The sequence below is a fragment of the Chiloscyllium plagiosum genome, unplaced genomic scaffold (assembly GCF_037043375.1).
Source record: "Chiloscyllium plagiosum isolate Xiang-an unplaced genomic scaffold, Cpla_swu_hap1 HiC_scaffold_9, whole genome shotgun sequence".
Taxonomy (NCBI): domain Eukaryota; kingdom Metazoa; phylum Chordata; class Chondrichthyes; order Orectolobiformes; family Hemiscylliidae; genus Chiloscyllium; species Chiloscyllium plagiosum.
The window spans coordinates 11,844,497-11,861,202 of record NW_028270147.1 but is presented as its reverse complement, the minus strand read 5'-3'; the positions used below and the strand labels follow the sequence as shown (position 1 = coordinate 11,861,202).

The following is a 16,706-nucleotide window of genomic DNA, read 5'->3' as shown; positions in this document are numbered from 1 at the left end:
GACTCTAAACGTCCCTCTGGAATGGCAGAGCTGTGCAAAGCAGCTGTATACAGCCGCAGTGGTCCAAACTATCGCTCACCACCTTCTCAGGATCAATTAAGGGTTGATCATAAATGCTGACCCCCATCAGTCATACCCATGACTTGTAAATGGTTATAATAAAATACTACCGTCTCCATGCCTCTGTTTCATGACATCTGGATTCATTCCTCCCATTGACCAACGAGGTCTTACCCTCTACCTGTCTTCACCTATCCCCACTTCACCACTCTGTCCTCCCCACACCCTTTATCTGCAACTCCCCCTACACCCACCCCCAGTCCTGAAGAAGGGTTCCACCTGAAGCATCGAATTCTCCACGTCCTGATGCTGCCTGGCTCACTGTGTTCTTCCAGCCTCCTGCCTGTCTACACATGACATCCTTCGACGGAAATATCCTTTCAGCATCGACTGGCCCAAAATCCTGCCAACGTTGAGAGTACAGTCGGTTCTGCTAGAACGCGAGTTTCTTCAGCGCAAGTTGGCTTTAATGTGATTGAATAATTCAGACTGTCATTTCCAGAACGCGAACTTTCCTTACTTGTATTGCTATAACTCTATTCTGGCCCCGTCGGATTAAACAGTGCAGCTATGAAGTGATTTTCGTATCACACGGTATCATACAGGAACGGAACTATCGCGGTATATCAGAACAGACTGTATACCTTCCCTTGACAGACTGCAAGATTGCTCAGGCAGCTCAGCATTGACACGAGGAGGGAAGTGCAATAAATGCTGGCATTGCATTCTCAACCAAAAAACAAATTAAAGAATTTTAAAAACGCCACGCCTCAGCGAAGCCAGCCTTTTAAGAACTGAGCCGTTTTTAAAAATTCCCCTCAGATTGCCACATCAAATTCAATGTGTGTTTGTCTCGATCTCAATTTATTGCTAAAATATGAGTTTGTTGCAAAATGACAGCAGCTTGCACATCAGGTCGCTCGACACACACTGTCTTATTATGAAGCACAAAGGAACTTGTTTTTATGCATAGGTTTCTTATCGTATTCAAAATGTGGCATTACCTGATGCAAGGTATCATTAATCCTTCCAGAAAGACATTCATTATTTAAATGGCAGGGCGTCTCTGGAATCTCTGAAATTGCAGTGAAGAAATAAAATCATTAACTTCAAACATCATGTGTCCAACACATAGCTTGTATTATCGACATAACTGTCCCCATCAATGCCATTGTCATTCAGTTTGATTAATGCTGATCACTTGACATATCATTATCATATAACTAATAAATCACCCGACAATTAATATCCTTGAATACAATTTGATTACTAAGTTCAAACTTCCAAACTGTGAGTGTTGTAGTTGAAGCATCTATTAGGGGAATGCCCTCAGCTGCCTAGCAGTCAATCAGAAATTCATTCACTTATAGGGAAACACTGTTTATTGGATTAACAGCACGGAAATCACCAGAAAAACAGTTTTAAGCTCATTGCTGGGTAACTACTGTGGCTAGGTGGATAGCATTCTGAGTTAGATTTGCGCACATACTCCAGGCTGACACTCTAACACAATACTGAGGCAGTGCTGCATGATTGACAGATGGCACTCTCATGCTCTGATGCTAAACTGAGGCCTCGCCTCCGATAGATTCTTGATCAGTTGGAATTACGGGTTATAGTCATAGTCATAGTCATAGAGATGTACAGCACGGAAACAGACCCTTTGGTCCAACCCGTCCATGCCGACCAGATATCCCAACCCAATCTAGTCCCATCTGCCAGCACCTGGCCCATATCCCTCTCAACCCTGGGTTGTGGAGAAAGGGCAGGAAAACAGATGTGAGGAGTTTCGGATCAGCCCTGATTCCATTGACTGGCGGTACAGGCTTGAGGGACTGAATGGCCTTACTCCTGTTCCTCTTCCTTGTGCTTTTATTCTTTGGTGGGCAGGAAAGATCCCAAGGGTGTGGATGAAGTGCAAGGGGAGTTCATCCAGAGAAGATTTATGTTAATCCTTCTGCATGATCACATCAGCTCTGCCGAATCCCACTTTCCAGCTCTTGGTCCTATTGCCCAGCAGGGCATCCTGGCAGTTGGGGTAGGGTGAGGGGAGAGGCAAGCTCCCTGGTCCCATAGTTTCAGATGTTCCTAAACCTCACTTTTCAAAGGCCTGCCCACATAAAGTGCAGCACTTCAAAGAAAGACCATTGGAGAAGATTTATGCCATTCGGCCCATTGAGTCTGCTCTATCATTTGACAACAGCTGATATCTTTTTTAACCCCATTCTCCTGCCTTCTCCCCCTAACCCTCGATCCCTTTACTAATCAAGAACCTGACTGTCTCTGTCTTAAGTACACTCATTGTCTTGGGCTCTGCTTTCTATAGCAATGTGTTCCGCAGATTCACCACCTTGGGCTGAAGAAGTTCCTCCTTCATTTCAAAATTGCATTTGTATAGCAACCTTCAAGACCACTGGATGTCTCCAAGCACTTTACAGCAAATGATGAACACGTGAAGTGCTGTGACGTAGGAAACACAGCTGTCTAGTGACACTTGGCTAGAGACCAAAGAAAACTGCAGATGCTGGATTCCAAGGTAGACAAGCAGGATGAGCCAGGTAGCATCAGGAGGTGGAAAACTGCCCGACTTGTGTTCTTCCAGCCTCCTGCTTGTCTATTGACACTTTGCAATATCTGACACCAGAAGTAAGGTGCGCATGATTTTAGTGGTGTTGAGCTTAGTTGTCCAAACAGCCAAAAAAATGATGAACTCTCATTTTAAAAACATTTAAAAGTATGTACCTGAGGAGACAGGTGGTGCAGGAATGCTTTACCCACCTGACTGATCTCCCTTTCCACTGAGATTCCATGTCCCCACTTGAGGTTTGCAGTCAGTGAAGCAGCAGCACCAACTGAGGTGGTTACTTACAATGGGCAAATGGCCAATGTGTCAATGGTGCCCCATAATGGTAATAATGAGGTCTGACATCTAAGCTCAGGCCAGCCTTTGATCTGCTGGTTAAGTGGTAGACACTTCAGTCCCGAACATTAACTTGAAGTAATTTCGGGTCCTGGAGTTCTATGTAGTAGGTTACCAAATCTCAGGGCATCTCATCGAAACCACCGTCTACAGGTTCGCCTACATGTCACATGCCACACTGACTTGGAAATAAATTGTTGTTCCTTCACTGGTACTGAGTCAAAATTATGCAACTCCCTCTCTCCACCACGTACATTGGTGCAGTTCAAGAAGGGAGATCACCAACACCTTCTCTCATGCAGTTAGAGAACAAGCAATAAATTCTGCCATAGCCAGTGACACCCACATCCCAGGAATGCATAATATTTTAAACATTTCTTGCTGGTATGGTGACTGTATGCAGCAAGATCCTACAACAGAAACAAGGAAAGTGCGAGAAACAGTTATCAGCCAGTCCTGAAGAAGTGCTTTTTCAGCATCTGTAGTTGTTTGTTTTCTTTGTCTGAAGAAGCACATACTGTACTCAAAATGTTCCCTCTGTTTCATTCTCCACAGATGCTGCCAGATCTGCTAAATTTCTCTCGTTTTATCTGTTTATCGATTAGTTTTTTTTTGGGTGGAACAGTGGTTAGCTCTGCAGCCCCACAGCGCCAGGGTTTGATTCCACCCTCAGGTGACTGTTTGCGAGGAGTTTGCACATCCTCCCCGTGTCTGTATGAGTTTCTGTGGGCGCTCCGGCTTCCTGCCACAGGCCAAGGATGTGTAGGTTAGGTGAATTGACTGTAGCGTCCAGGGGTATGTAGGCCAGATGGGTGAACCATGGGAAATGCAGGGTTACTGGGATGGGATGGGTGTGGGTGGGATGGTCTTCGGAGGGTCAATGTGGACTCGATGGGCCAAATGGCCTATTCCATACTAACATTGGTTGGGGGGGAGGTATTGACCCAAAATGGAGGGCAATCTCACTACCCTTTGTAAAATGACACAGATTCTTTCAAATTGACCCTCAGTATAATAACGTCAACACAAGGGCAAAATCTCTGACAAAGCAGTGCATTTTCAGCACTGAAAAACCAATTGGGATCATCTGTTTAACTCTTGGGATTGCTGCTTAAGTGCTGTCCTACTCTACCTCCCTTCCTTCTGTCATCTCTTTTCCTCCTCTCTACTTCCACCGTCTCCTCCCCTCTCCTCCCCTCTCTTCTCTCGATCCTCTCCCTTCTCCCTCCTACCTGCTGGGTTAGAAAACCGTAATTGAATCCAGTGAGCAGCCAACGTCTGCAATGATGCCTTGGGGACTTGGTCATTGTAAAGAAGTACCGTATAGGAGATCAACCTGGGTCAAGGGTGCTCCTTGCAGTCTCTATAGTTGCTGTCATGCAATAAACTTTACATTGCTTAGTCAAAATACTCTCGACTAGACCAGAAAACTGACCAGCTTAATCAGCTTTGCCCACTTTATGCTTGAAGTGACTCACACACAACTCTTCTGTTTCTCTCCTTCCTACTTTCTCCTCCTCCAGTACCCCCCTTTCCCCTCTCCCACACAGGTAACCCCCTTACCACCCCTCCCCCTCTCCTCCCCTGTCACCTCCCTCCGTGCCGACTCTTAAAACAAGTGTATCAAATTAGCTCTGAAAAATTTGATAACGACTTCATCCAGATTCAAGATTAATCTCTTTTCATCGAAAGATTTTTTTTTCCCATTCACTGCAATAACAGGCATTCACAGATGTTGTGGGTGAAATTGGGCTTCGGTTTGAAAGTCGAAATCCCTGAAGATATTTGAAATCCACTAAACCAGGAGCAATAAAATCCTCCAATTGTGTTCTGGCAAGGAGTATGGGTACCGGAGCCCATAGCAGAATCTCCAGTACATTCATCAATGTCGATAAAATTCATACCATGTACAGCAAACAGCATTCTTTTTTTTAAATCACATATTTAACTCACTTTCTACCACCTCCCAAACAGCGAAAATCAATTACTTGCTGCACATTTTCAAAATGGGCTTTTTTTTCACAAGATTCTACATTGATGCCAAGGCGAGAAATGTCATGGTTTATTAAAATACTCAGGGCTGGTACAGTCAGTACAGTGCAACATCCATTATCCAACATAGTGGGGGGGGGGGGGCGTATCCTTCCCTCCTTTCCCTTGATCAAATGGCAGGGGAATGTGGGATAGGAGAGCCTTGGAAGTTCAATTGTATATGCGTAAGGATGCAAAGCACTGGCTGTAGGACAGGCCTGATGGACTGAAACCTGATCCTGTCTGGCAAGGCTACTCCTCCTAAACAATCTCCCATCATTTCATGCTCATAGGGGCCTGAGGAATTAAATTGTCACCAATTGCCTTGACCAAGTCCAAACTTGAAAGGGCTCAGAAAAGATTTACAAGGATGTTGCTAGGCTTTGGAGGGTTTGAACTATCAGGAGAGGCTGAAACAGCTGGGACTGTTTTCCCTGGAACGTCAGAGGCTGAGGGGTGACCTTAAAGAGGTTTATAAAATCATGAGGGGCATGGATAGGGTAAATAGTCAATGTTTTCTCCTCAGGTTAAAAATCACACAACACCAGGTTATAGTCCAACAGGTTTATTTGGAAGCATTAGCTTTCGGAGCACTGCTCCTTCATCAGGCAGCTGTCTGATGTTGAACTCTATCAACAAACACATTGACTTGGAATCCATTTACCACCCTCTGAGAAAAAGAACAGGAAATGACATCACCATAGGAAATGATATCACCACAGGCAATGACATCGCCAACCCAAAGAAACTCAAACATATAAATAGAAAGCAGGAATCATCAGCGGTGCTTCATCCGAAGGCTCACTGAAGATGTTACTCAGTAGGGTGATAAAACATCTGACAATGAACCTTCCAGCTCAGTGAGCAGACCTACATCCAGAACCTCAACCTGAGCAAGAAATCTTCTCAAAGATGATGAGAGCTCTTTTAGGATCAGTAACCTTGTAGCACTAGGATCAGGATTCAGCCCATTAGCCTGTCCAACCATCCAACTGGATGAATTTCAATTTGGATTTCAGCTTCACAGCTCTACCCAAGGCAAAATCATCAGTCCTGGTCTTCAAACATCAATAACCACTCTCCTGTTGAGAGAATTCCTGAATTCTGCTACTATATTAATAAATTAATATTTTGTGGGCTGTGATTTATGTTGGAAATTGCATATTCCTGTCATGTCAGCAATTAGAACATTAGCCTCATGGTGGCCATGTAACTAACATCAATTGTCATTAAAAGCCATCTGGTTCACTGATGTCCTTGAGGGAGAAAAATCTGCCACCCTCACCCAGTCTGGCCTATGTGTGACTCACACCTATAGCAATGTTGTTGACTCTCAATTGTCCTCTGGGCTGGCATGGTGATTCAGTGGCTGGCTCAACTGTCTCACAGCACCAGGGACTCGATTCCAGTCTCGGGCAACTCTCTGCGTGGAGTTTGCACATCCTCCCAGTGTCTGTGTGGGTTTCCTGGAGGTGCTCTGGTTTCCTCCCACAGTCCAAAGATGTGCAGGTTAATTGGATTGGCCATGCTTAAATTGCCCTGTTGATTTCTGAGAAGTGTAGGCTAGATGGATTAGGCTTGGGAAATCTGGGGTGGCAGGGATAGGGTCGGGGGCTGTTTCTGGGTGGGAGGGTCAGTGTAGACTCGATGGGCTGAATGGCTTCGTTCTGCACTGTAGGGATTGTGTGTTCTAGGGATAGACAATAAATGTTAGCCTCGCCTGCTACATTCTATGAACGAATAAAAAGATGAAAACAAATATCATTGATACTTATTCTCTGCTCGCTGATCTTATTAATAGTGGAAATATTTTTCCTGATGGGCTTGAACCCATGACTCTCTGAACTACATGGGCAAGACTTATTTTGTTAATTCATGCTTGGTCTAGGGGTGTTGGCAGCGTGTCACCTTCCCAGCCTCTGCAGCGCCTGTGAGGAGAATACTCCTACAACATCAGCGCTGGCAACGTGGGAAAGAGGAGTGAGAGTCTCCTTCCCTGGGAGTGACTGAGTCAAAACAGGAAAGGCTGGAGTGATTGGATATGCTAATTATGATCATGCAACGATAGCCAAAGGGGGCTGCCAAACTTTAATTGATTAGGATTGCACTCATGTTCTTCCCTTCGGTGTCATTAGAATACTCTTTGCATTCATGTGGGCAGCTCAGTGGTTAGCACTGCTGCCTCATGGCACCGGGGATCCCGGCTCAATTCCAGCCTCAGGCAACTGTCTGTGTGGGGTTTGCACATTCTCCCTGTGTCTGTGTGGGTTTCCTCCGGGTGCTCTGGTTTCCTCCCACAGGTCCAAAGATGTCCACGTTAGCTGAATTGGCCATGGGAAATTGCCCGTAGTGTGCAATGATGTGTAAGAAAGATGGATTAGCCATTGGAGATACAGGGATAGGGATTTTTGAGAAGGTTTGCAGCTCAGGTTGATTATAAGTATGCAAGTTAGCTCAGCTGAGTTGGTCGGCTTGTTTTCGGACATTTCATCACCGTACTAGGTAACATCATCAGTGAGAGTCTCCGGTGTGGCGCTGGTAGTATGTCCCGCCTCTGTTTATAGGTATTGGTTTCTTAAGGTGGGTGATGTCATTTCCAGTTCCTTTTTTCAAGGTAAGGTAGATGGGATCGAAATCGATGTGTTTACTAATAGAGTTCTGGATAGAATGCTATGTCTCTAAGAATTCTTGTGTGTGTCTTTGTTTCACCTGTCCTAGGATGTGTGTGGTGTCCCAGTCAAAGTGGTGTCCTTCTTTGTCTGTCTGTATAGAAACTAGTGATAGTGGGTCATATCTCATGGTGGCCAGTTGGTGTTCATGCATCCTGGTCAAGTTCCCTGCTAGTTTGTCCGATGTGGTGTTTTTTACAGTTCTTGCATGGTATCTTGTAAATGACGTTAGATTTGCTGGTAGTATCTAATGGATCTTTTAGCTTCATTAATCGCTGTTTAAGTGTGTTAGTAGGTTTGTGGGCCACCATGATGCCAAGGGGTCTGAGTAGTCTGGAAGTTTGATATGTCTTTGCTGTAAGGTAATGTGGCCATAACTTTTGGTTGCATTGTGTCTACTTGTTTGGGTTTGTTTCTGAGGAATCAGCAGATTATGTTTATACAGGGATAGGCGATGGGGGTGAGATGCTCTTCAGAGAGTTGGTGTGGACTTGTTGGGCCGAATGGCCTGTTTCCACAGGATTCTGTTCTATTTAAACCAGACTATTCTCAGGTTGGGAGACTGTGACCAGTGTGCTGCTGCAAAGATTAGCCCTTGTGCTCAAGCTGTTCCCTGCCTGTACAAATGATTTGGATGTGGAGATCAAATGTAATATTTCCAAGTTAGCTGATGCCACAAAACTAGGTAGGAATGAGGAGGGGGTTAAAACCCAATGGACTGAATCACTGACTCCTACAGCTTTATTCTGTTCTCCATGTTCAACAAAATAGAGGTCATTCGTATTACAATGGGGATCAAGGGAAGATAATTCCATCCACAGCAAGACGTCATAAATATCAGACACTGGCTGCTAACTCTGACATGATACTCAGGAGAAATGTTTTTACCCAGAGATGATGGGTAAGGTGTGTGCTTCCACAAACCCCATCTGGTCACAACGGGCTGAATAAACTGAAGGAATGGAAGGTGATCTGACTGAACCATACAATATTCTGAAGAGCGTGGTAGACACTTAGAGAGTGGTCAGTGCTCAGGAAATCGAGAACACAAGGGCACAGCCTCTGGCGAAAGGGCTGATCATTTAGAAGTGCTATGAGGAGAAATTTCTGATCTGACCCATCAATTCTCTGATCTAACTCCAAGCTAACAGCATAGAAACAGGCCACTTGCCCTGTTGGGTGTACATCTGTAGTTATCCTCCACACACTTCTTTTCTGACCCTGCCGCATGTCAGTCAAAGGATTGTGACATTTTGGAATTTTCTACTCCAGAGGGTTGGGGTATTGCTTCATCTTTTAGGTTTATCTGGAAGCACTAGCGTTTGGAGCACTGCTCCTTCATCAGGCAGCTGTGGAGCAGGATCATAAGACACAGAATGAACAATCTAGGTTTGTTCAATATATCATTTCAGTTGCATGGCATGGTAATCTTTTGCCACAAATTCTGTGTCCTATGATTCTGCTCCACAGCCACCTGTTGAAGGGGCAGTGCTCTGAAAGCTAGTGCTTCTAAACAAACCTGTTGGACTATTACGTGGTGTTGTGTGATTTTTAACTTTGTACACCTCAGTCCAACACCAGCTCCTCCATCTTTTAGGACATTTAAGGTGAGGTGGACAGAAGTTTGGTCTCTGAGGGAATCAAGGGAAGTGGGGAATCTGGGAGAAAGTGGAGTTGGATCCCAAGATCAGTCATGATCACGTTGAATGATGGACTGGTTTGACAACATTTCTGTTTTACTCCTGATCCTATTTCTTGTACTTCAGTGTGTCCCGTTTATATTACAAATTTTCAGATTGCACACTTTCCTTTAAAGTAGGGTTTACGGATTCAAATGCGATCCGAAACTCGAGCAAGTTGCTGTTCATACCTTGGCAAGTGGTGCCATCGTTCGGAGTGAACTCTTTCTTATGTTGTGAAGACACATAGCCTTCTACGCACGTGCAGTAATAACTCCCATGTGTATTGGTGCAGGTCGCATTCTGTCCACATGTCAAGGTTGCATTCTGACATTCATCGTCATCTGCAATAGAAAGATTACCTGTCATTCAAGCCATCTTCAATAAGAAGAAAAACTCACATTAACACTGTCTGACAACCAATGCAATTTGTCTGGAAGTGTAGCCACTGTAATTTCAAGTTCTGCTTGAGTCCCAGAAAGGTGCCTTTGTAACATGGCTGAGCAGGTGGAGTTTCAGTCTGAAAATTCTTCCAATGCGTGCTAATGGGAAGAGTAGACAAGACTCCTAGTCAACCATGTGATAGGAAGAATGTTAGAGTCCCTCCTAACATTTCCCATCACTCCAGACTACATTATGTGTGTAAAAGTGTATGTTGTTACAGCAACATAAATTCCTTGAGTTGTCTCAGTTGGTCAGTTGACCAAAATGGATCAAATTGTTGCTACCAGGAGGGGGTTTGATCCCTGCAAGAGTTAGACTGGATTTGAGGTCTGCATTTTTGCCCCATCTTGGAGATTATGGTGCTGCAGATCAGGCCTTCCTTCAGGTTTAGGCAGAGTCTCTATTTTACAGTAGGAAACCAAGCTAATGGCATGGTGGCTCAGTGGTCAGTACTACCGCTTCATAGCACCAGGGAGCCAGGTTTGATTCCAGACGTGCGTGACTGTGTGTGGAGTTTGCACATCTCTCTCTCTGTTTTTTGCCGGGTGCTCTGTTTCCTCCAATGGTCCAAAGATGGGCAGGTCAGGTGGACTGGCCATTGGAAATTGACATAGTGTCCAGGGACGTGCAGGCTGGGTTGATTAGCCATGGGGAATGTGGAGTATGGGGACAGGATGGGATTGGGTAGGATGCTCTTGGAGGGTTGGCATAGACTCAGTCGGCTGAATGGCCTCTATCTGCACTATAGGGATTCTGGGATTCAATACCCTGTAGGAGGATTCCGCAGCATAAAGCAACATGATAATAACCAGATAGTCTGTGTTTGGTGATTGAAGGATAACTATTGGCCAGAGCACTGGGGTTAATTCCCTGAATTTTCTTCAAAATAAGGTCATGGGATCTGCTTTGATAATCTGAAAGGACAGATTGCACCTTTGGCTTAATGGGTCATCATTGCTTTTCGGACTGGACTGTTAACCACAATTTTTGTGCTCAAGCCCCTGGAATGGGATTGAACTCCCAACGTTTTGGCTCGAGAGAGAGAGTGTTGGCACTGTAGTTTTAGGACTACAGTGGTAGAAGAGCACTACTCTGGAGCTGTATGATCAGGCTCACTTCGAGTGGAGATGTTAAACTAAAGTTCTCTTTGTCCTATAAAATCAGCTTCAGAGGTCTTGCAGCAACAATCCAAAGCAGGATAGGGGAATTGTTATTCACAACAGCATTACATTATCAACTGTCTTTGGTTGTGAAAGTGGTCATTGACCTGGAGTGTTAATTAGGTTTCTCTGCCCTGAGATGTTGCTGATTGTTTCAATTTTTAGACCATGAATCCATATAATCATAAGATCCTTTTGGCCCATTGACTGTGCTCTGCCATTCAATGAAATTATGACTGATCTGATAATCCTCAACTCCACCTTCTTGCCTTTTCCAATTCCATTACTGATTAAAAATTTGTTAATCTCAGCCTTGAATATACTTAATGACCTAGTCTTGACAGCCCTCTGTGGAAAAGAATTCCATAGATTCACTGCCCTCTGAAATCTTTACCATAAAGGCCATTACAGGCCTCAGATTTCAAGATCTATCCACATCTCTCAGATTTCTAGCAATCAGCATAATTTGCTTTTGCATTAAAGTTTTGCTTGATGGTTGGCCAACACTTAGCCCCCAGACACAAACGCCAAGAATCTTGCCAGGGACAGACCCTATGATGTTATTGTGAAGCACAGCAGTTCAGGCAGCATCTGAGGACCAGGAGGGCTGATGAAGAGCTTTTGCCCGAAACATCAATTCCCCTGCTCTTCGGATGCTGCGTGACTGGCTGTGCTTTTCCAACAACACACTCTTGACTCTGATCTCCAACATCTGCAGTCCTCACTTTCTCCTTTGATGCGTTTCCTACGTTACAATAGTGACTACACTTCAAAGAGTATCTTACTGACTGTAATCTGAGTCTACCTACCCTGAGATTGAAAGATGTGATATCCAAGAGCAAGATTATTCTTTTACTTAGTTCATCAAATTCACTTCTATTTCAACTGCAGAGCAATGCTTGGCCCATTAGATTCTTCATCAGAAGCAAGACCAGTGCCACCAGACTTCGTTGGAATAACTTAATTGTTTCTTTCATATATTTTGCTGCCTTGTGGAGTCATAGGGTTCTGCAGCATGGAAAAAGGCCCTTCAGCCCATCGTATACAAGGATGTTGCCAAAGTTGGAGGATTTGAGCTATAGGGAGAGGATGAATAGCCTGGGGCTGTTTTCCCTGGAGCATCAGAGGCTGAGGGATGACCGTTTAGAGGTTTATAAAATCATGAGGGGCATGGATAGGACAAATAGACAAATTCTTTTCCCTGGGGTGGGGAAGTCCAGAACTAGAGGGCATAGGTTTGGGATCAGAGGGGTAAATTTAAAAGAGACCTAAGGGGCAACGTTTTCGCACAGAGGGTGGTGCGTGTATGGAATGAACTGCCGAGGAAGTGGCGGAGGTTGGTACAATTATAACATTTAAAAGGCATCTGGATGGATATATGAATAGGAAGAGTTTAGAGGGATATGAACCAAGTGCTGGCAAACGTAACTAGATTAGATTAGGATGTCTGGCCAGCATGGACGGGTTGGGCCGAAGGGTCTGTTTCCATGTTGTACATCTCTATGATTCTATGTCTGCCCCAGACACCTCACTATTCAAATCTCATTTTCCAGCACTTGGTTTATAGCGTTGTAAGCCTTGACATCACAGGTGCACATCTCAATACTTCTTCAATGCCATGAGGGTTTCTGCCTCTCCCAACTTTACAGGAGTGTGTTCCAGATTCCTACCAACCTCTGGGTGAAGAGATTTTTTTTCGCGTCTCCTCTAAACCTTCTACCCTCACCTTAAACCGATGCCCTCTGGTCACCGACCCTCCATCAGGAGTAAAAGCTTTTTCCTGTCTACCCTATCTATGTTGATCATCATTTTATACACTTCAATTATGTTCCCTCTCAGTCTCCTCTGCTCAAGGAAAGCATCCCCAGTCTATCCAACTCGTTTCATCTCTGAAATATTTTGGTCAGCGTTTTCCCTCCAGATTGGAAAAAGAGGTAGGGTTAGTTTCTCATTCCTGAATCTACCCCCGACTCAAACCAGGCAAGGACTCCTAGTTTTATTCATTCACAGGACATGTGCATCACTGGCCAGTCGAGAAGTTAGTGCTCATTCCTAATTGCATTGTCTTCTCAAACTACAGTTAATCCTTCTATAACGCCATGATTGCATTCTTGTTCAACCTCGCATTATAGAAACATTGTGCTTTAGAGACAGCGCTTAAAGTGTTAGCAAGGAAATTGCATTACAGCCAACACACAATTTAAAAGTTCACGCATTAGAAACAGTGTCATCGATCGCATTATAACAAACCTATGTTAATGAAGAGTATGTCATAGCAGAACGACCTGTACTGTACTCCATGTGGTGTTGGAGAGGGAGTTCCCGTAATTAACTGGTGGGACATGTTATGGCAAACTACCGTGGCCAGCATAATCTGAGTTGGGGCTAACATTGTGTGGCTTGGGGCCCTAGGGGTGCAGTGGTAATATCCTTACCTCTGAGCTAGGAGCCTTGGGTTCAATTCCCTCCTGTTCCAGAGGTGTGTCATAATGTCTCTGGGCAAGTTGATTAGAGTCTGACACGGTTCTTGAGCATTTTCTAACTTAACCTGTTAAACAAACCTTTGGAGCAGGTAGGATTTGAACCCAGACTTCTGGATCCAGTTTGGGACATTATCTTTCCACCACAAGGACCCTTCACTTCGCTACAATTTGACAGTCATGTTGTCAGTTTGTCATGGCCGAATTCTGTATTCTACATCATAGCCTCCATGGGGATATTTCTAATCAACCTGTTCAGAGATATTATTACCTGAGGTTAATGGACTACCTAGTCAGTAGTGATAGAGGATACATCATTGTTGAGTCTTAAAAAGGAGGCACTTAACCTCACAACAACATGTAATTTATTGTATGGATTTAGGTTTGCTCGCTGAGTTGGAAGGTTCATTTCCAGATGTTTCGTCACCCTACCAGGTAACATCTTCAGTGGGCCTCAGGTGATGGCACTGTACATGATTCCTGCTTTCTATTTATATGTTTGCGTTTCTTTGGGTTGGTGATGTCATTTCCTGTGGTGGTGTCATTTCCTGTTCTTTTTCTCAGGGAGTGGTAGATGGGGTCTAACTCAATGCATTTGTTGATAGAGTTCTGGTTGGAATGCCATGCTTCTAGGAATTCTCGTGCGTGTTTCTGTTTGGCTTGTCCTAAGATGGATGTGTTGTCCCAGTCAAAGGGGGTCCTTCCTTATATGTATGTAAGGATACTAGTGAGAGAGGGTCATGTCGTTTTGTGGCTAGTTGGTGTTCATGTATCCTGGTGGCTAGTTTTCTACCTGTTTGTCCAATGTAGTGTTTGTTACAGTTCCTTGCACAGTATTTTGTAAATGACATTAGTTTCACTTGTTGTCTGTATAGGGTCTTTCAAGTTCATTAGCTTATGTTTTAGTGTGTTGGTGGGTTTGTGGTCTACCATGATGCCAAGGGGTTTGAGTAGTCTGGCAGTCATTTCCAAGATGTCTTTGATGTAGGGGAGATTAGTTAGAGTTTCTGGACGCGTTTTGTCTGTTACGATTACTGGACATGTTTTGTAGCCCACAAACCCACCAACACACTAAAATAGCACCTAATGAACTTGAAAGACCCGATACAGACAACAAGCAAAACTAATGTCATTTATAAAATACCATGCAAGAACTGAAACAAACACTACATTGGACAAACAGGCAGAAAACTAGCCACCAGGATACATGAACACCAACTAGCCACAAAATGACATGACCCATTCTCACTAGTATCCTTACATGCAGATGAGGAAGGACACCACATTGACTGGGACAACACATCCATCTTAGGGCAAGTCAAACAGAGACACGCATGAGAATTCCTAGAAGCATGGCATTCCAACCAGAACTCTAACAAACACATCGAGTTAGACCCCATCTACTACCCAGGAGAAAGTGAGGACTGCAGATGCTGGAGATTAGAGCTGAAAATTGTGTTGCTAGAAAAGCGCAGCAGGTCAGGCAGCATCCAAAGAGCACGGGAATCGACGTTTTGGGCATAAGCCCTTCTTCAGGAATGAGGAAGGTATGCCAAGTAGGCTAAGATAAAAGGTAGGGAGGAGGGACTTGGGGGAGGGGCGTTGGGAATGTGATAGGTGGAAGGAAGTTAAGGTGAGGGTGATAGGCCGGAGAGGGGGTGGGGGCGGAGAGGTTGGGAAGAAGATTGCAGGTCAAGAAGACGGTGCTGAGTCCGAGGGTTGGGACTGAGATAAGGTGGGGGGAGTGGAAATGAGGAAGCTGGAGAAATCTGCATTCATCCCTTGTGGTTGGAGGGTTCCTAGGCGGAAGATGGGGCGCTCTTCCTCCAGGCGTCGTGTTGCCATGGTCTGGTGATGGAGGAGGCCAAGGACCTGCATGTCCTTGGTGGAGTGGGAGGGGGCGTTAAAGTGTTCAGCCACGGGGCAGTTGGGTTGGTTGGTGCGGGTATCCCAGAGGTGTTCTCTCAAATGTTCCGCAAGTAAGCGGCCTTCTCCCCAATATAGAGGAGGCCACATCGGGTGCAGCAGATGCAGTAAATGATGTGTGTGGAGGTGCAGGTGAATTTGTGGTGGATATGGAAGGATCCCTTCGGGCCTTGGAGGGAAGTGAGGGGGGAGGGGTGGGCGCAAGTTTTGCATTTCTTGCGGTTGCAGGGGAAGGTGCTGGGAGTGGAGGTTGGGTTGTTGGGGGGTGTGGACCTGACGAGGGAGTCACGGAGGGAGTGGTCTTTTCAGAACACTGATAGGGGAGGGGAGGGAAATATATCCCTGGTGGTGGGGTCTGTTTGGAGGTGGTGGAAATGACGAAGGATGATACAATGTATCTGGAGGTTGGTGGAGTGGTAGGTGAGGACCAGTGGGGTTCTGTCCTGGTGGCGATTGGAGGGGCGGGGCTCAAGGGCGGAGGAGCGGGAAGTGGAGGAGATGCAGTGGAGAGCATCGTCAACCACGTCTGAGGGGAAATTGCTGTCTTTGAAGAAGGAGGCCATCTGGGTTGTTTGGTATTGGAATTGGTCCTCCTGGGAGCAGATGCGGCGGAGGCGAAGGAATTGGGAATATGAGATTCCTGGTGGCGATTGGAGGGGCGGGGTTCAAGGGCGGAGGAGCGGGAAGTGGAGGAGATGCGGTGGAGAGCATCATCAACCACGTTTGAGGGGAAATTGCTGTCTTTGAAGAAGGAGGCCATCTGGGCCGCTCCCTGAGAAAAAGAACAGGAAATGACACCACCACAGGAAATTACATCACCAACCCAATGAAACCCAAACATATAAATAGAAAGCAGGAATCATGTACAGTGCTTCACCTGAGGCTTACTGAAGATGTTACCTAGTAGGGTGACAAAATGTCTGGAAATGAACCTTCCAGCTCAGCGAGCAAACCTACATTCAGAACCTCAACCCGAGCTACAAATCTTCTCAAAACTCACTAATTTATTGTATGATAGAAACGGGTCCAAATTGGGTCTCGTTTCAGTTCTGGTCTCCCTGCTATTGTAAAGATGTTGTGAAACTTGAAAGGGTTCAGAAAAGATTTAGAGAATGTTGACAGAGTTGGAAGATTTGAGCCATTGGGAGGGGCTGAGTAGACTGGGGTTCTTTTCCCTGGAGCGTCAGCGGCTGAGACGTGAGCTTATCGAGGTTTATAAAATCATGAGGGGCATGGAGAGGGTGACAAGACAAGGTCTTTTTCCTGGGGTGGGTGAGTCCGAAACTGAGGGGAATAGGTTGAGGGTGAGGGGGGAAAGATTTAAAAAGGACCTAAGG

General features: G+C 45.2%; 1 protein-coding gene across 2 annotated transcripts in view; it reads right to left on the bottom strand.

Moving 5' to 3' along the window:
• adgrl4 (adhesion G protein-coupled receptor L4) overlaps positions 1–16,706 on the bottom strand; it is a 164,981-nt gene that overhangs the window by 88,234 nt on the left and 60,041 nt on the right. For both annotated transcript variants that reach the window (XM_043698670.2, XM_087990402.1), the window contains exons 3-4: positions 9,551–9,703; positions 1,065–1,135 (exon numbers count right to left, since the gene is read on the bottom strand). In XM_043698670.2, coding sequence (XP_043554605.1) covers positions 1,065–1,135; positions 9,551–9,703 — 224 coding nt within the window. The remainder of the gene's footprint in view (positions 1–1,064; positions 1,136–9,550; positions 9,704–16,706) is intronic.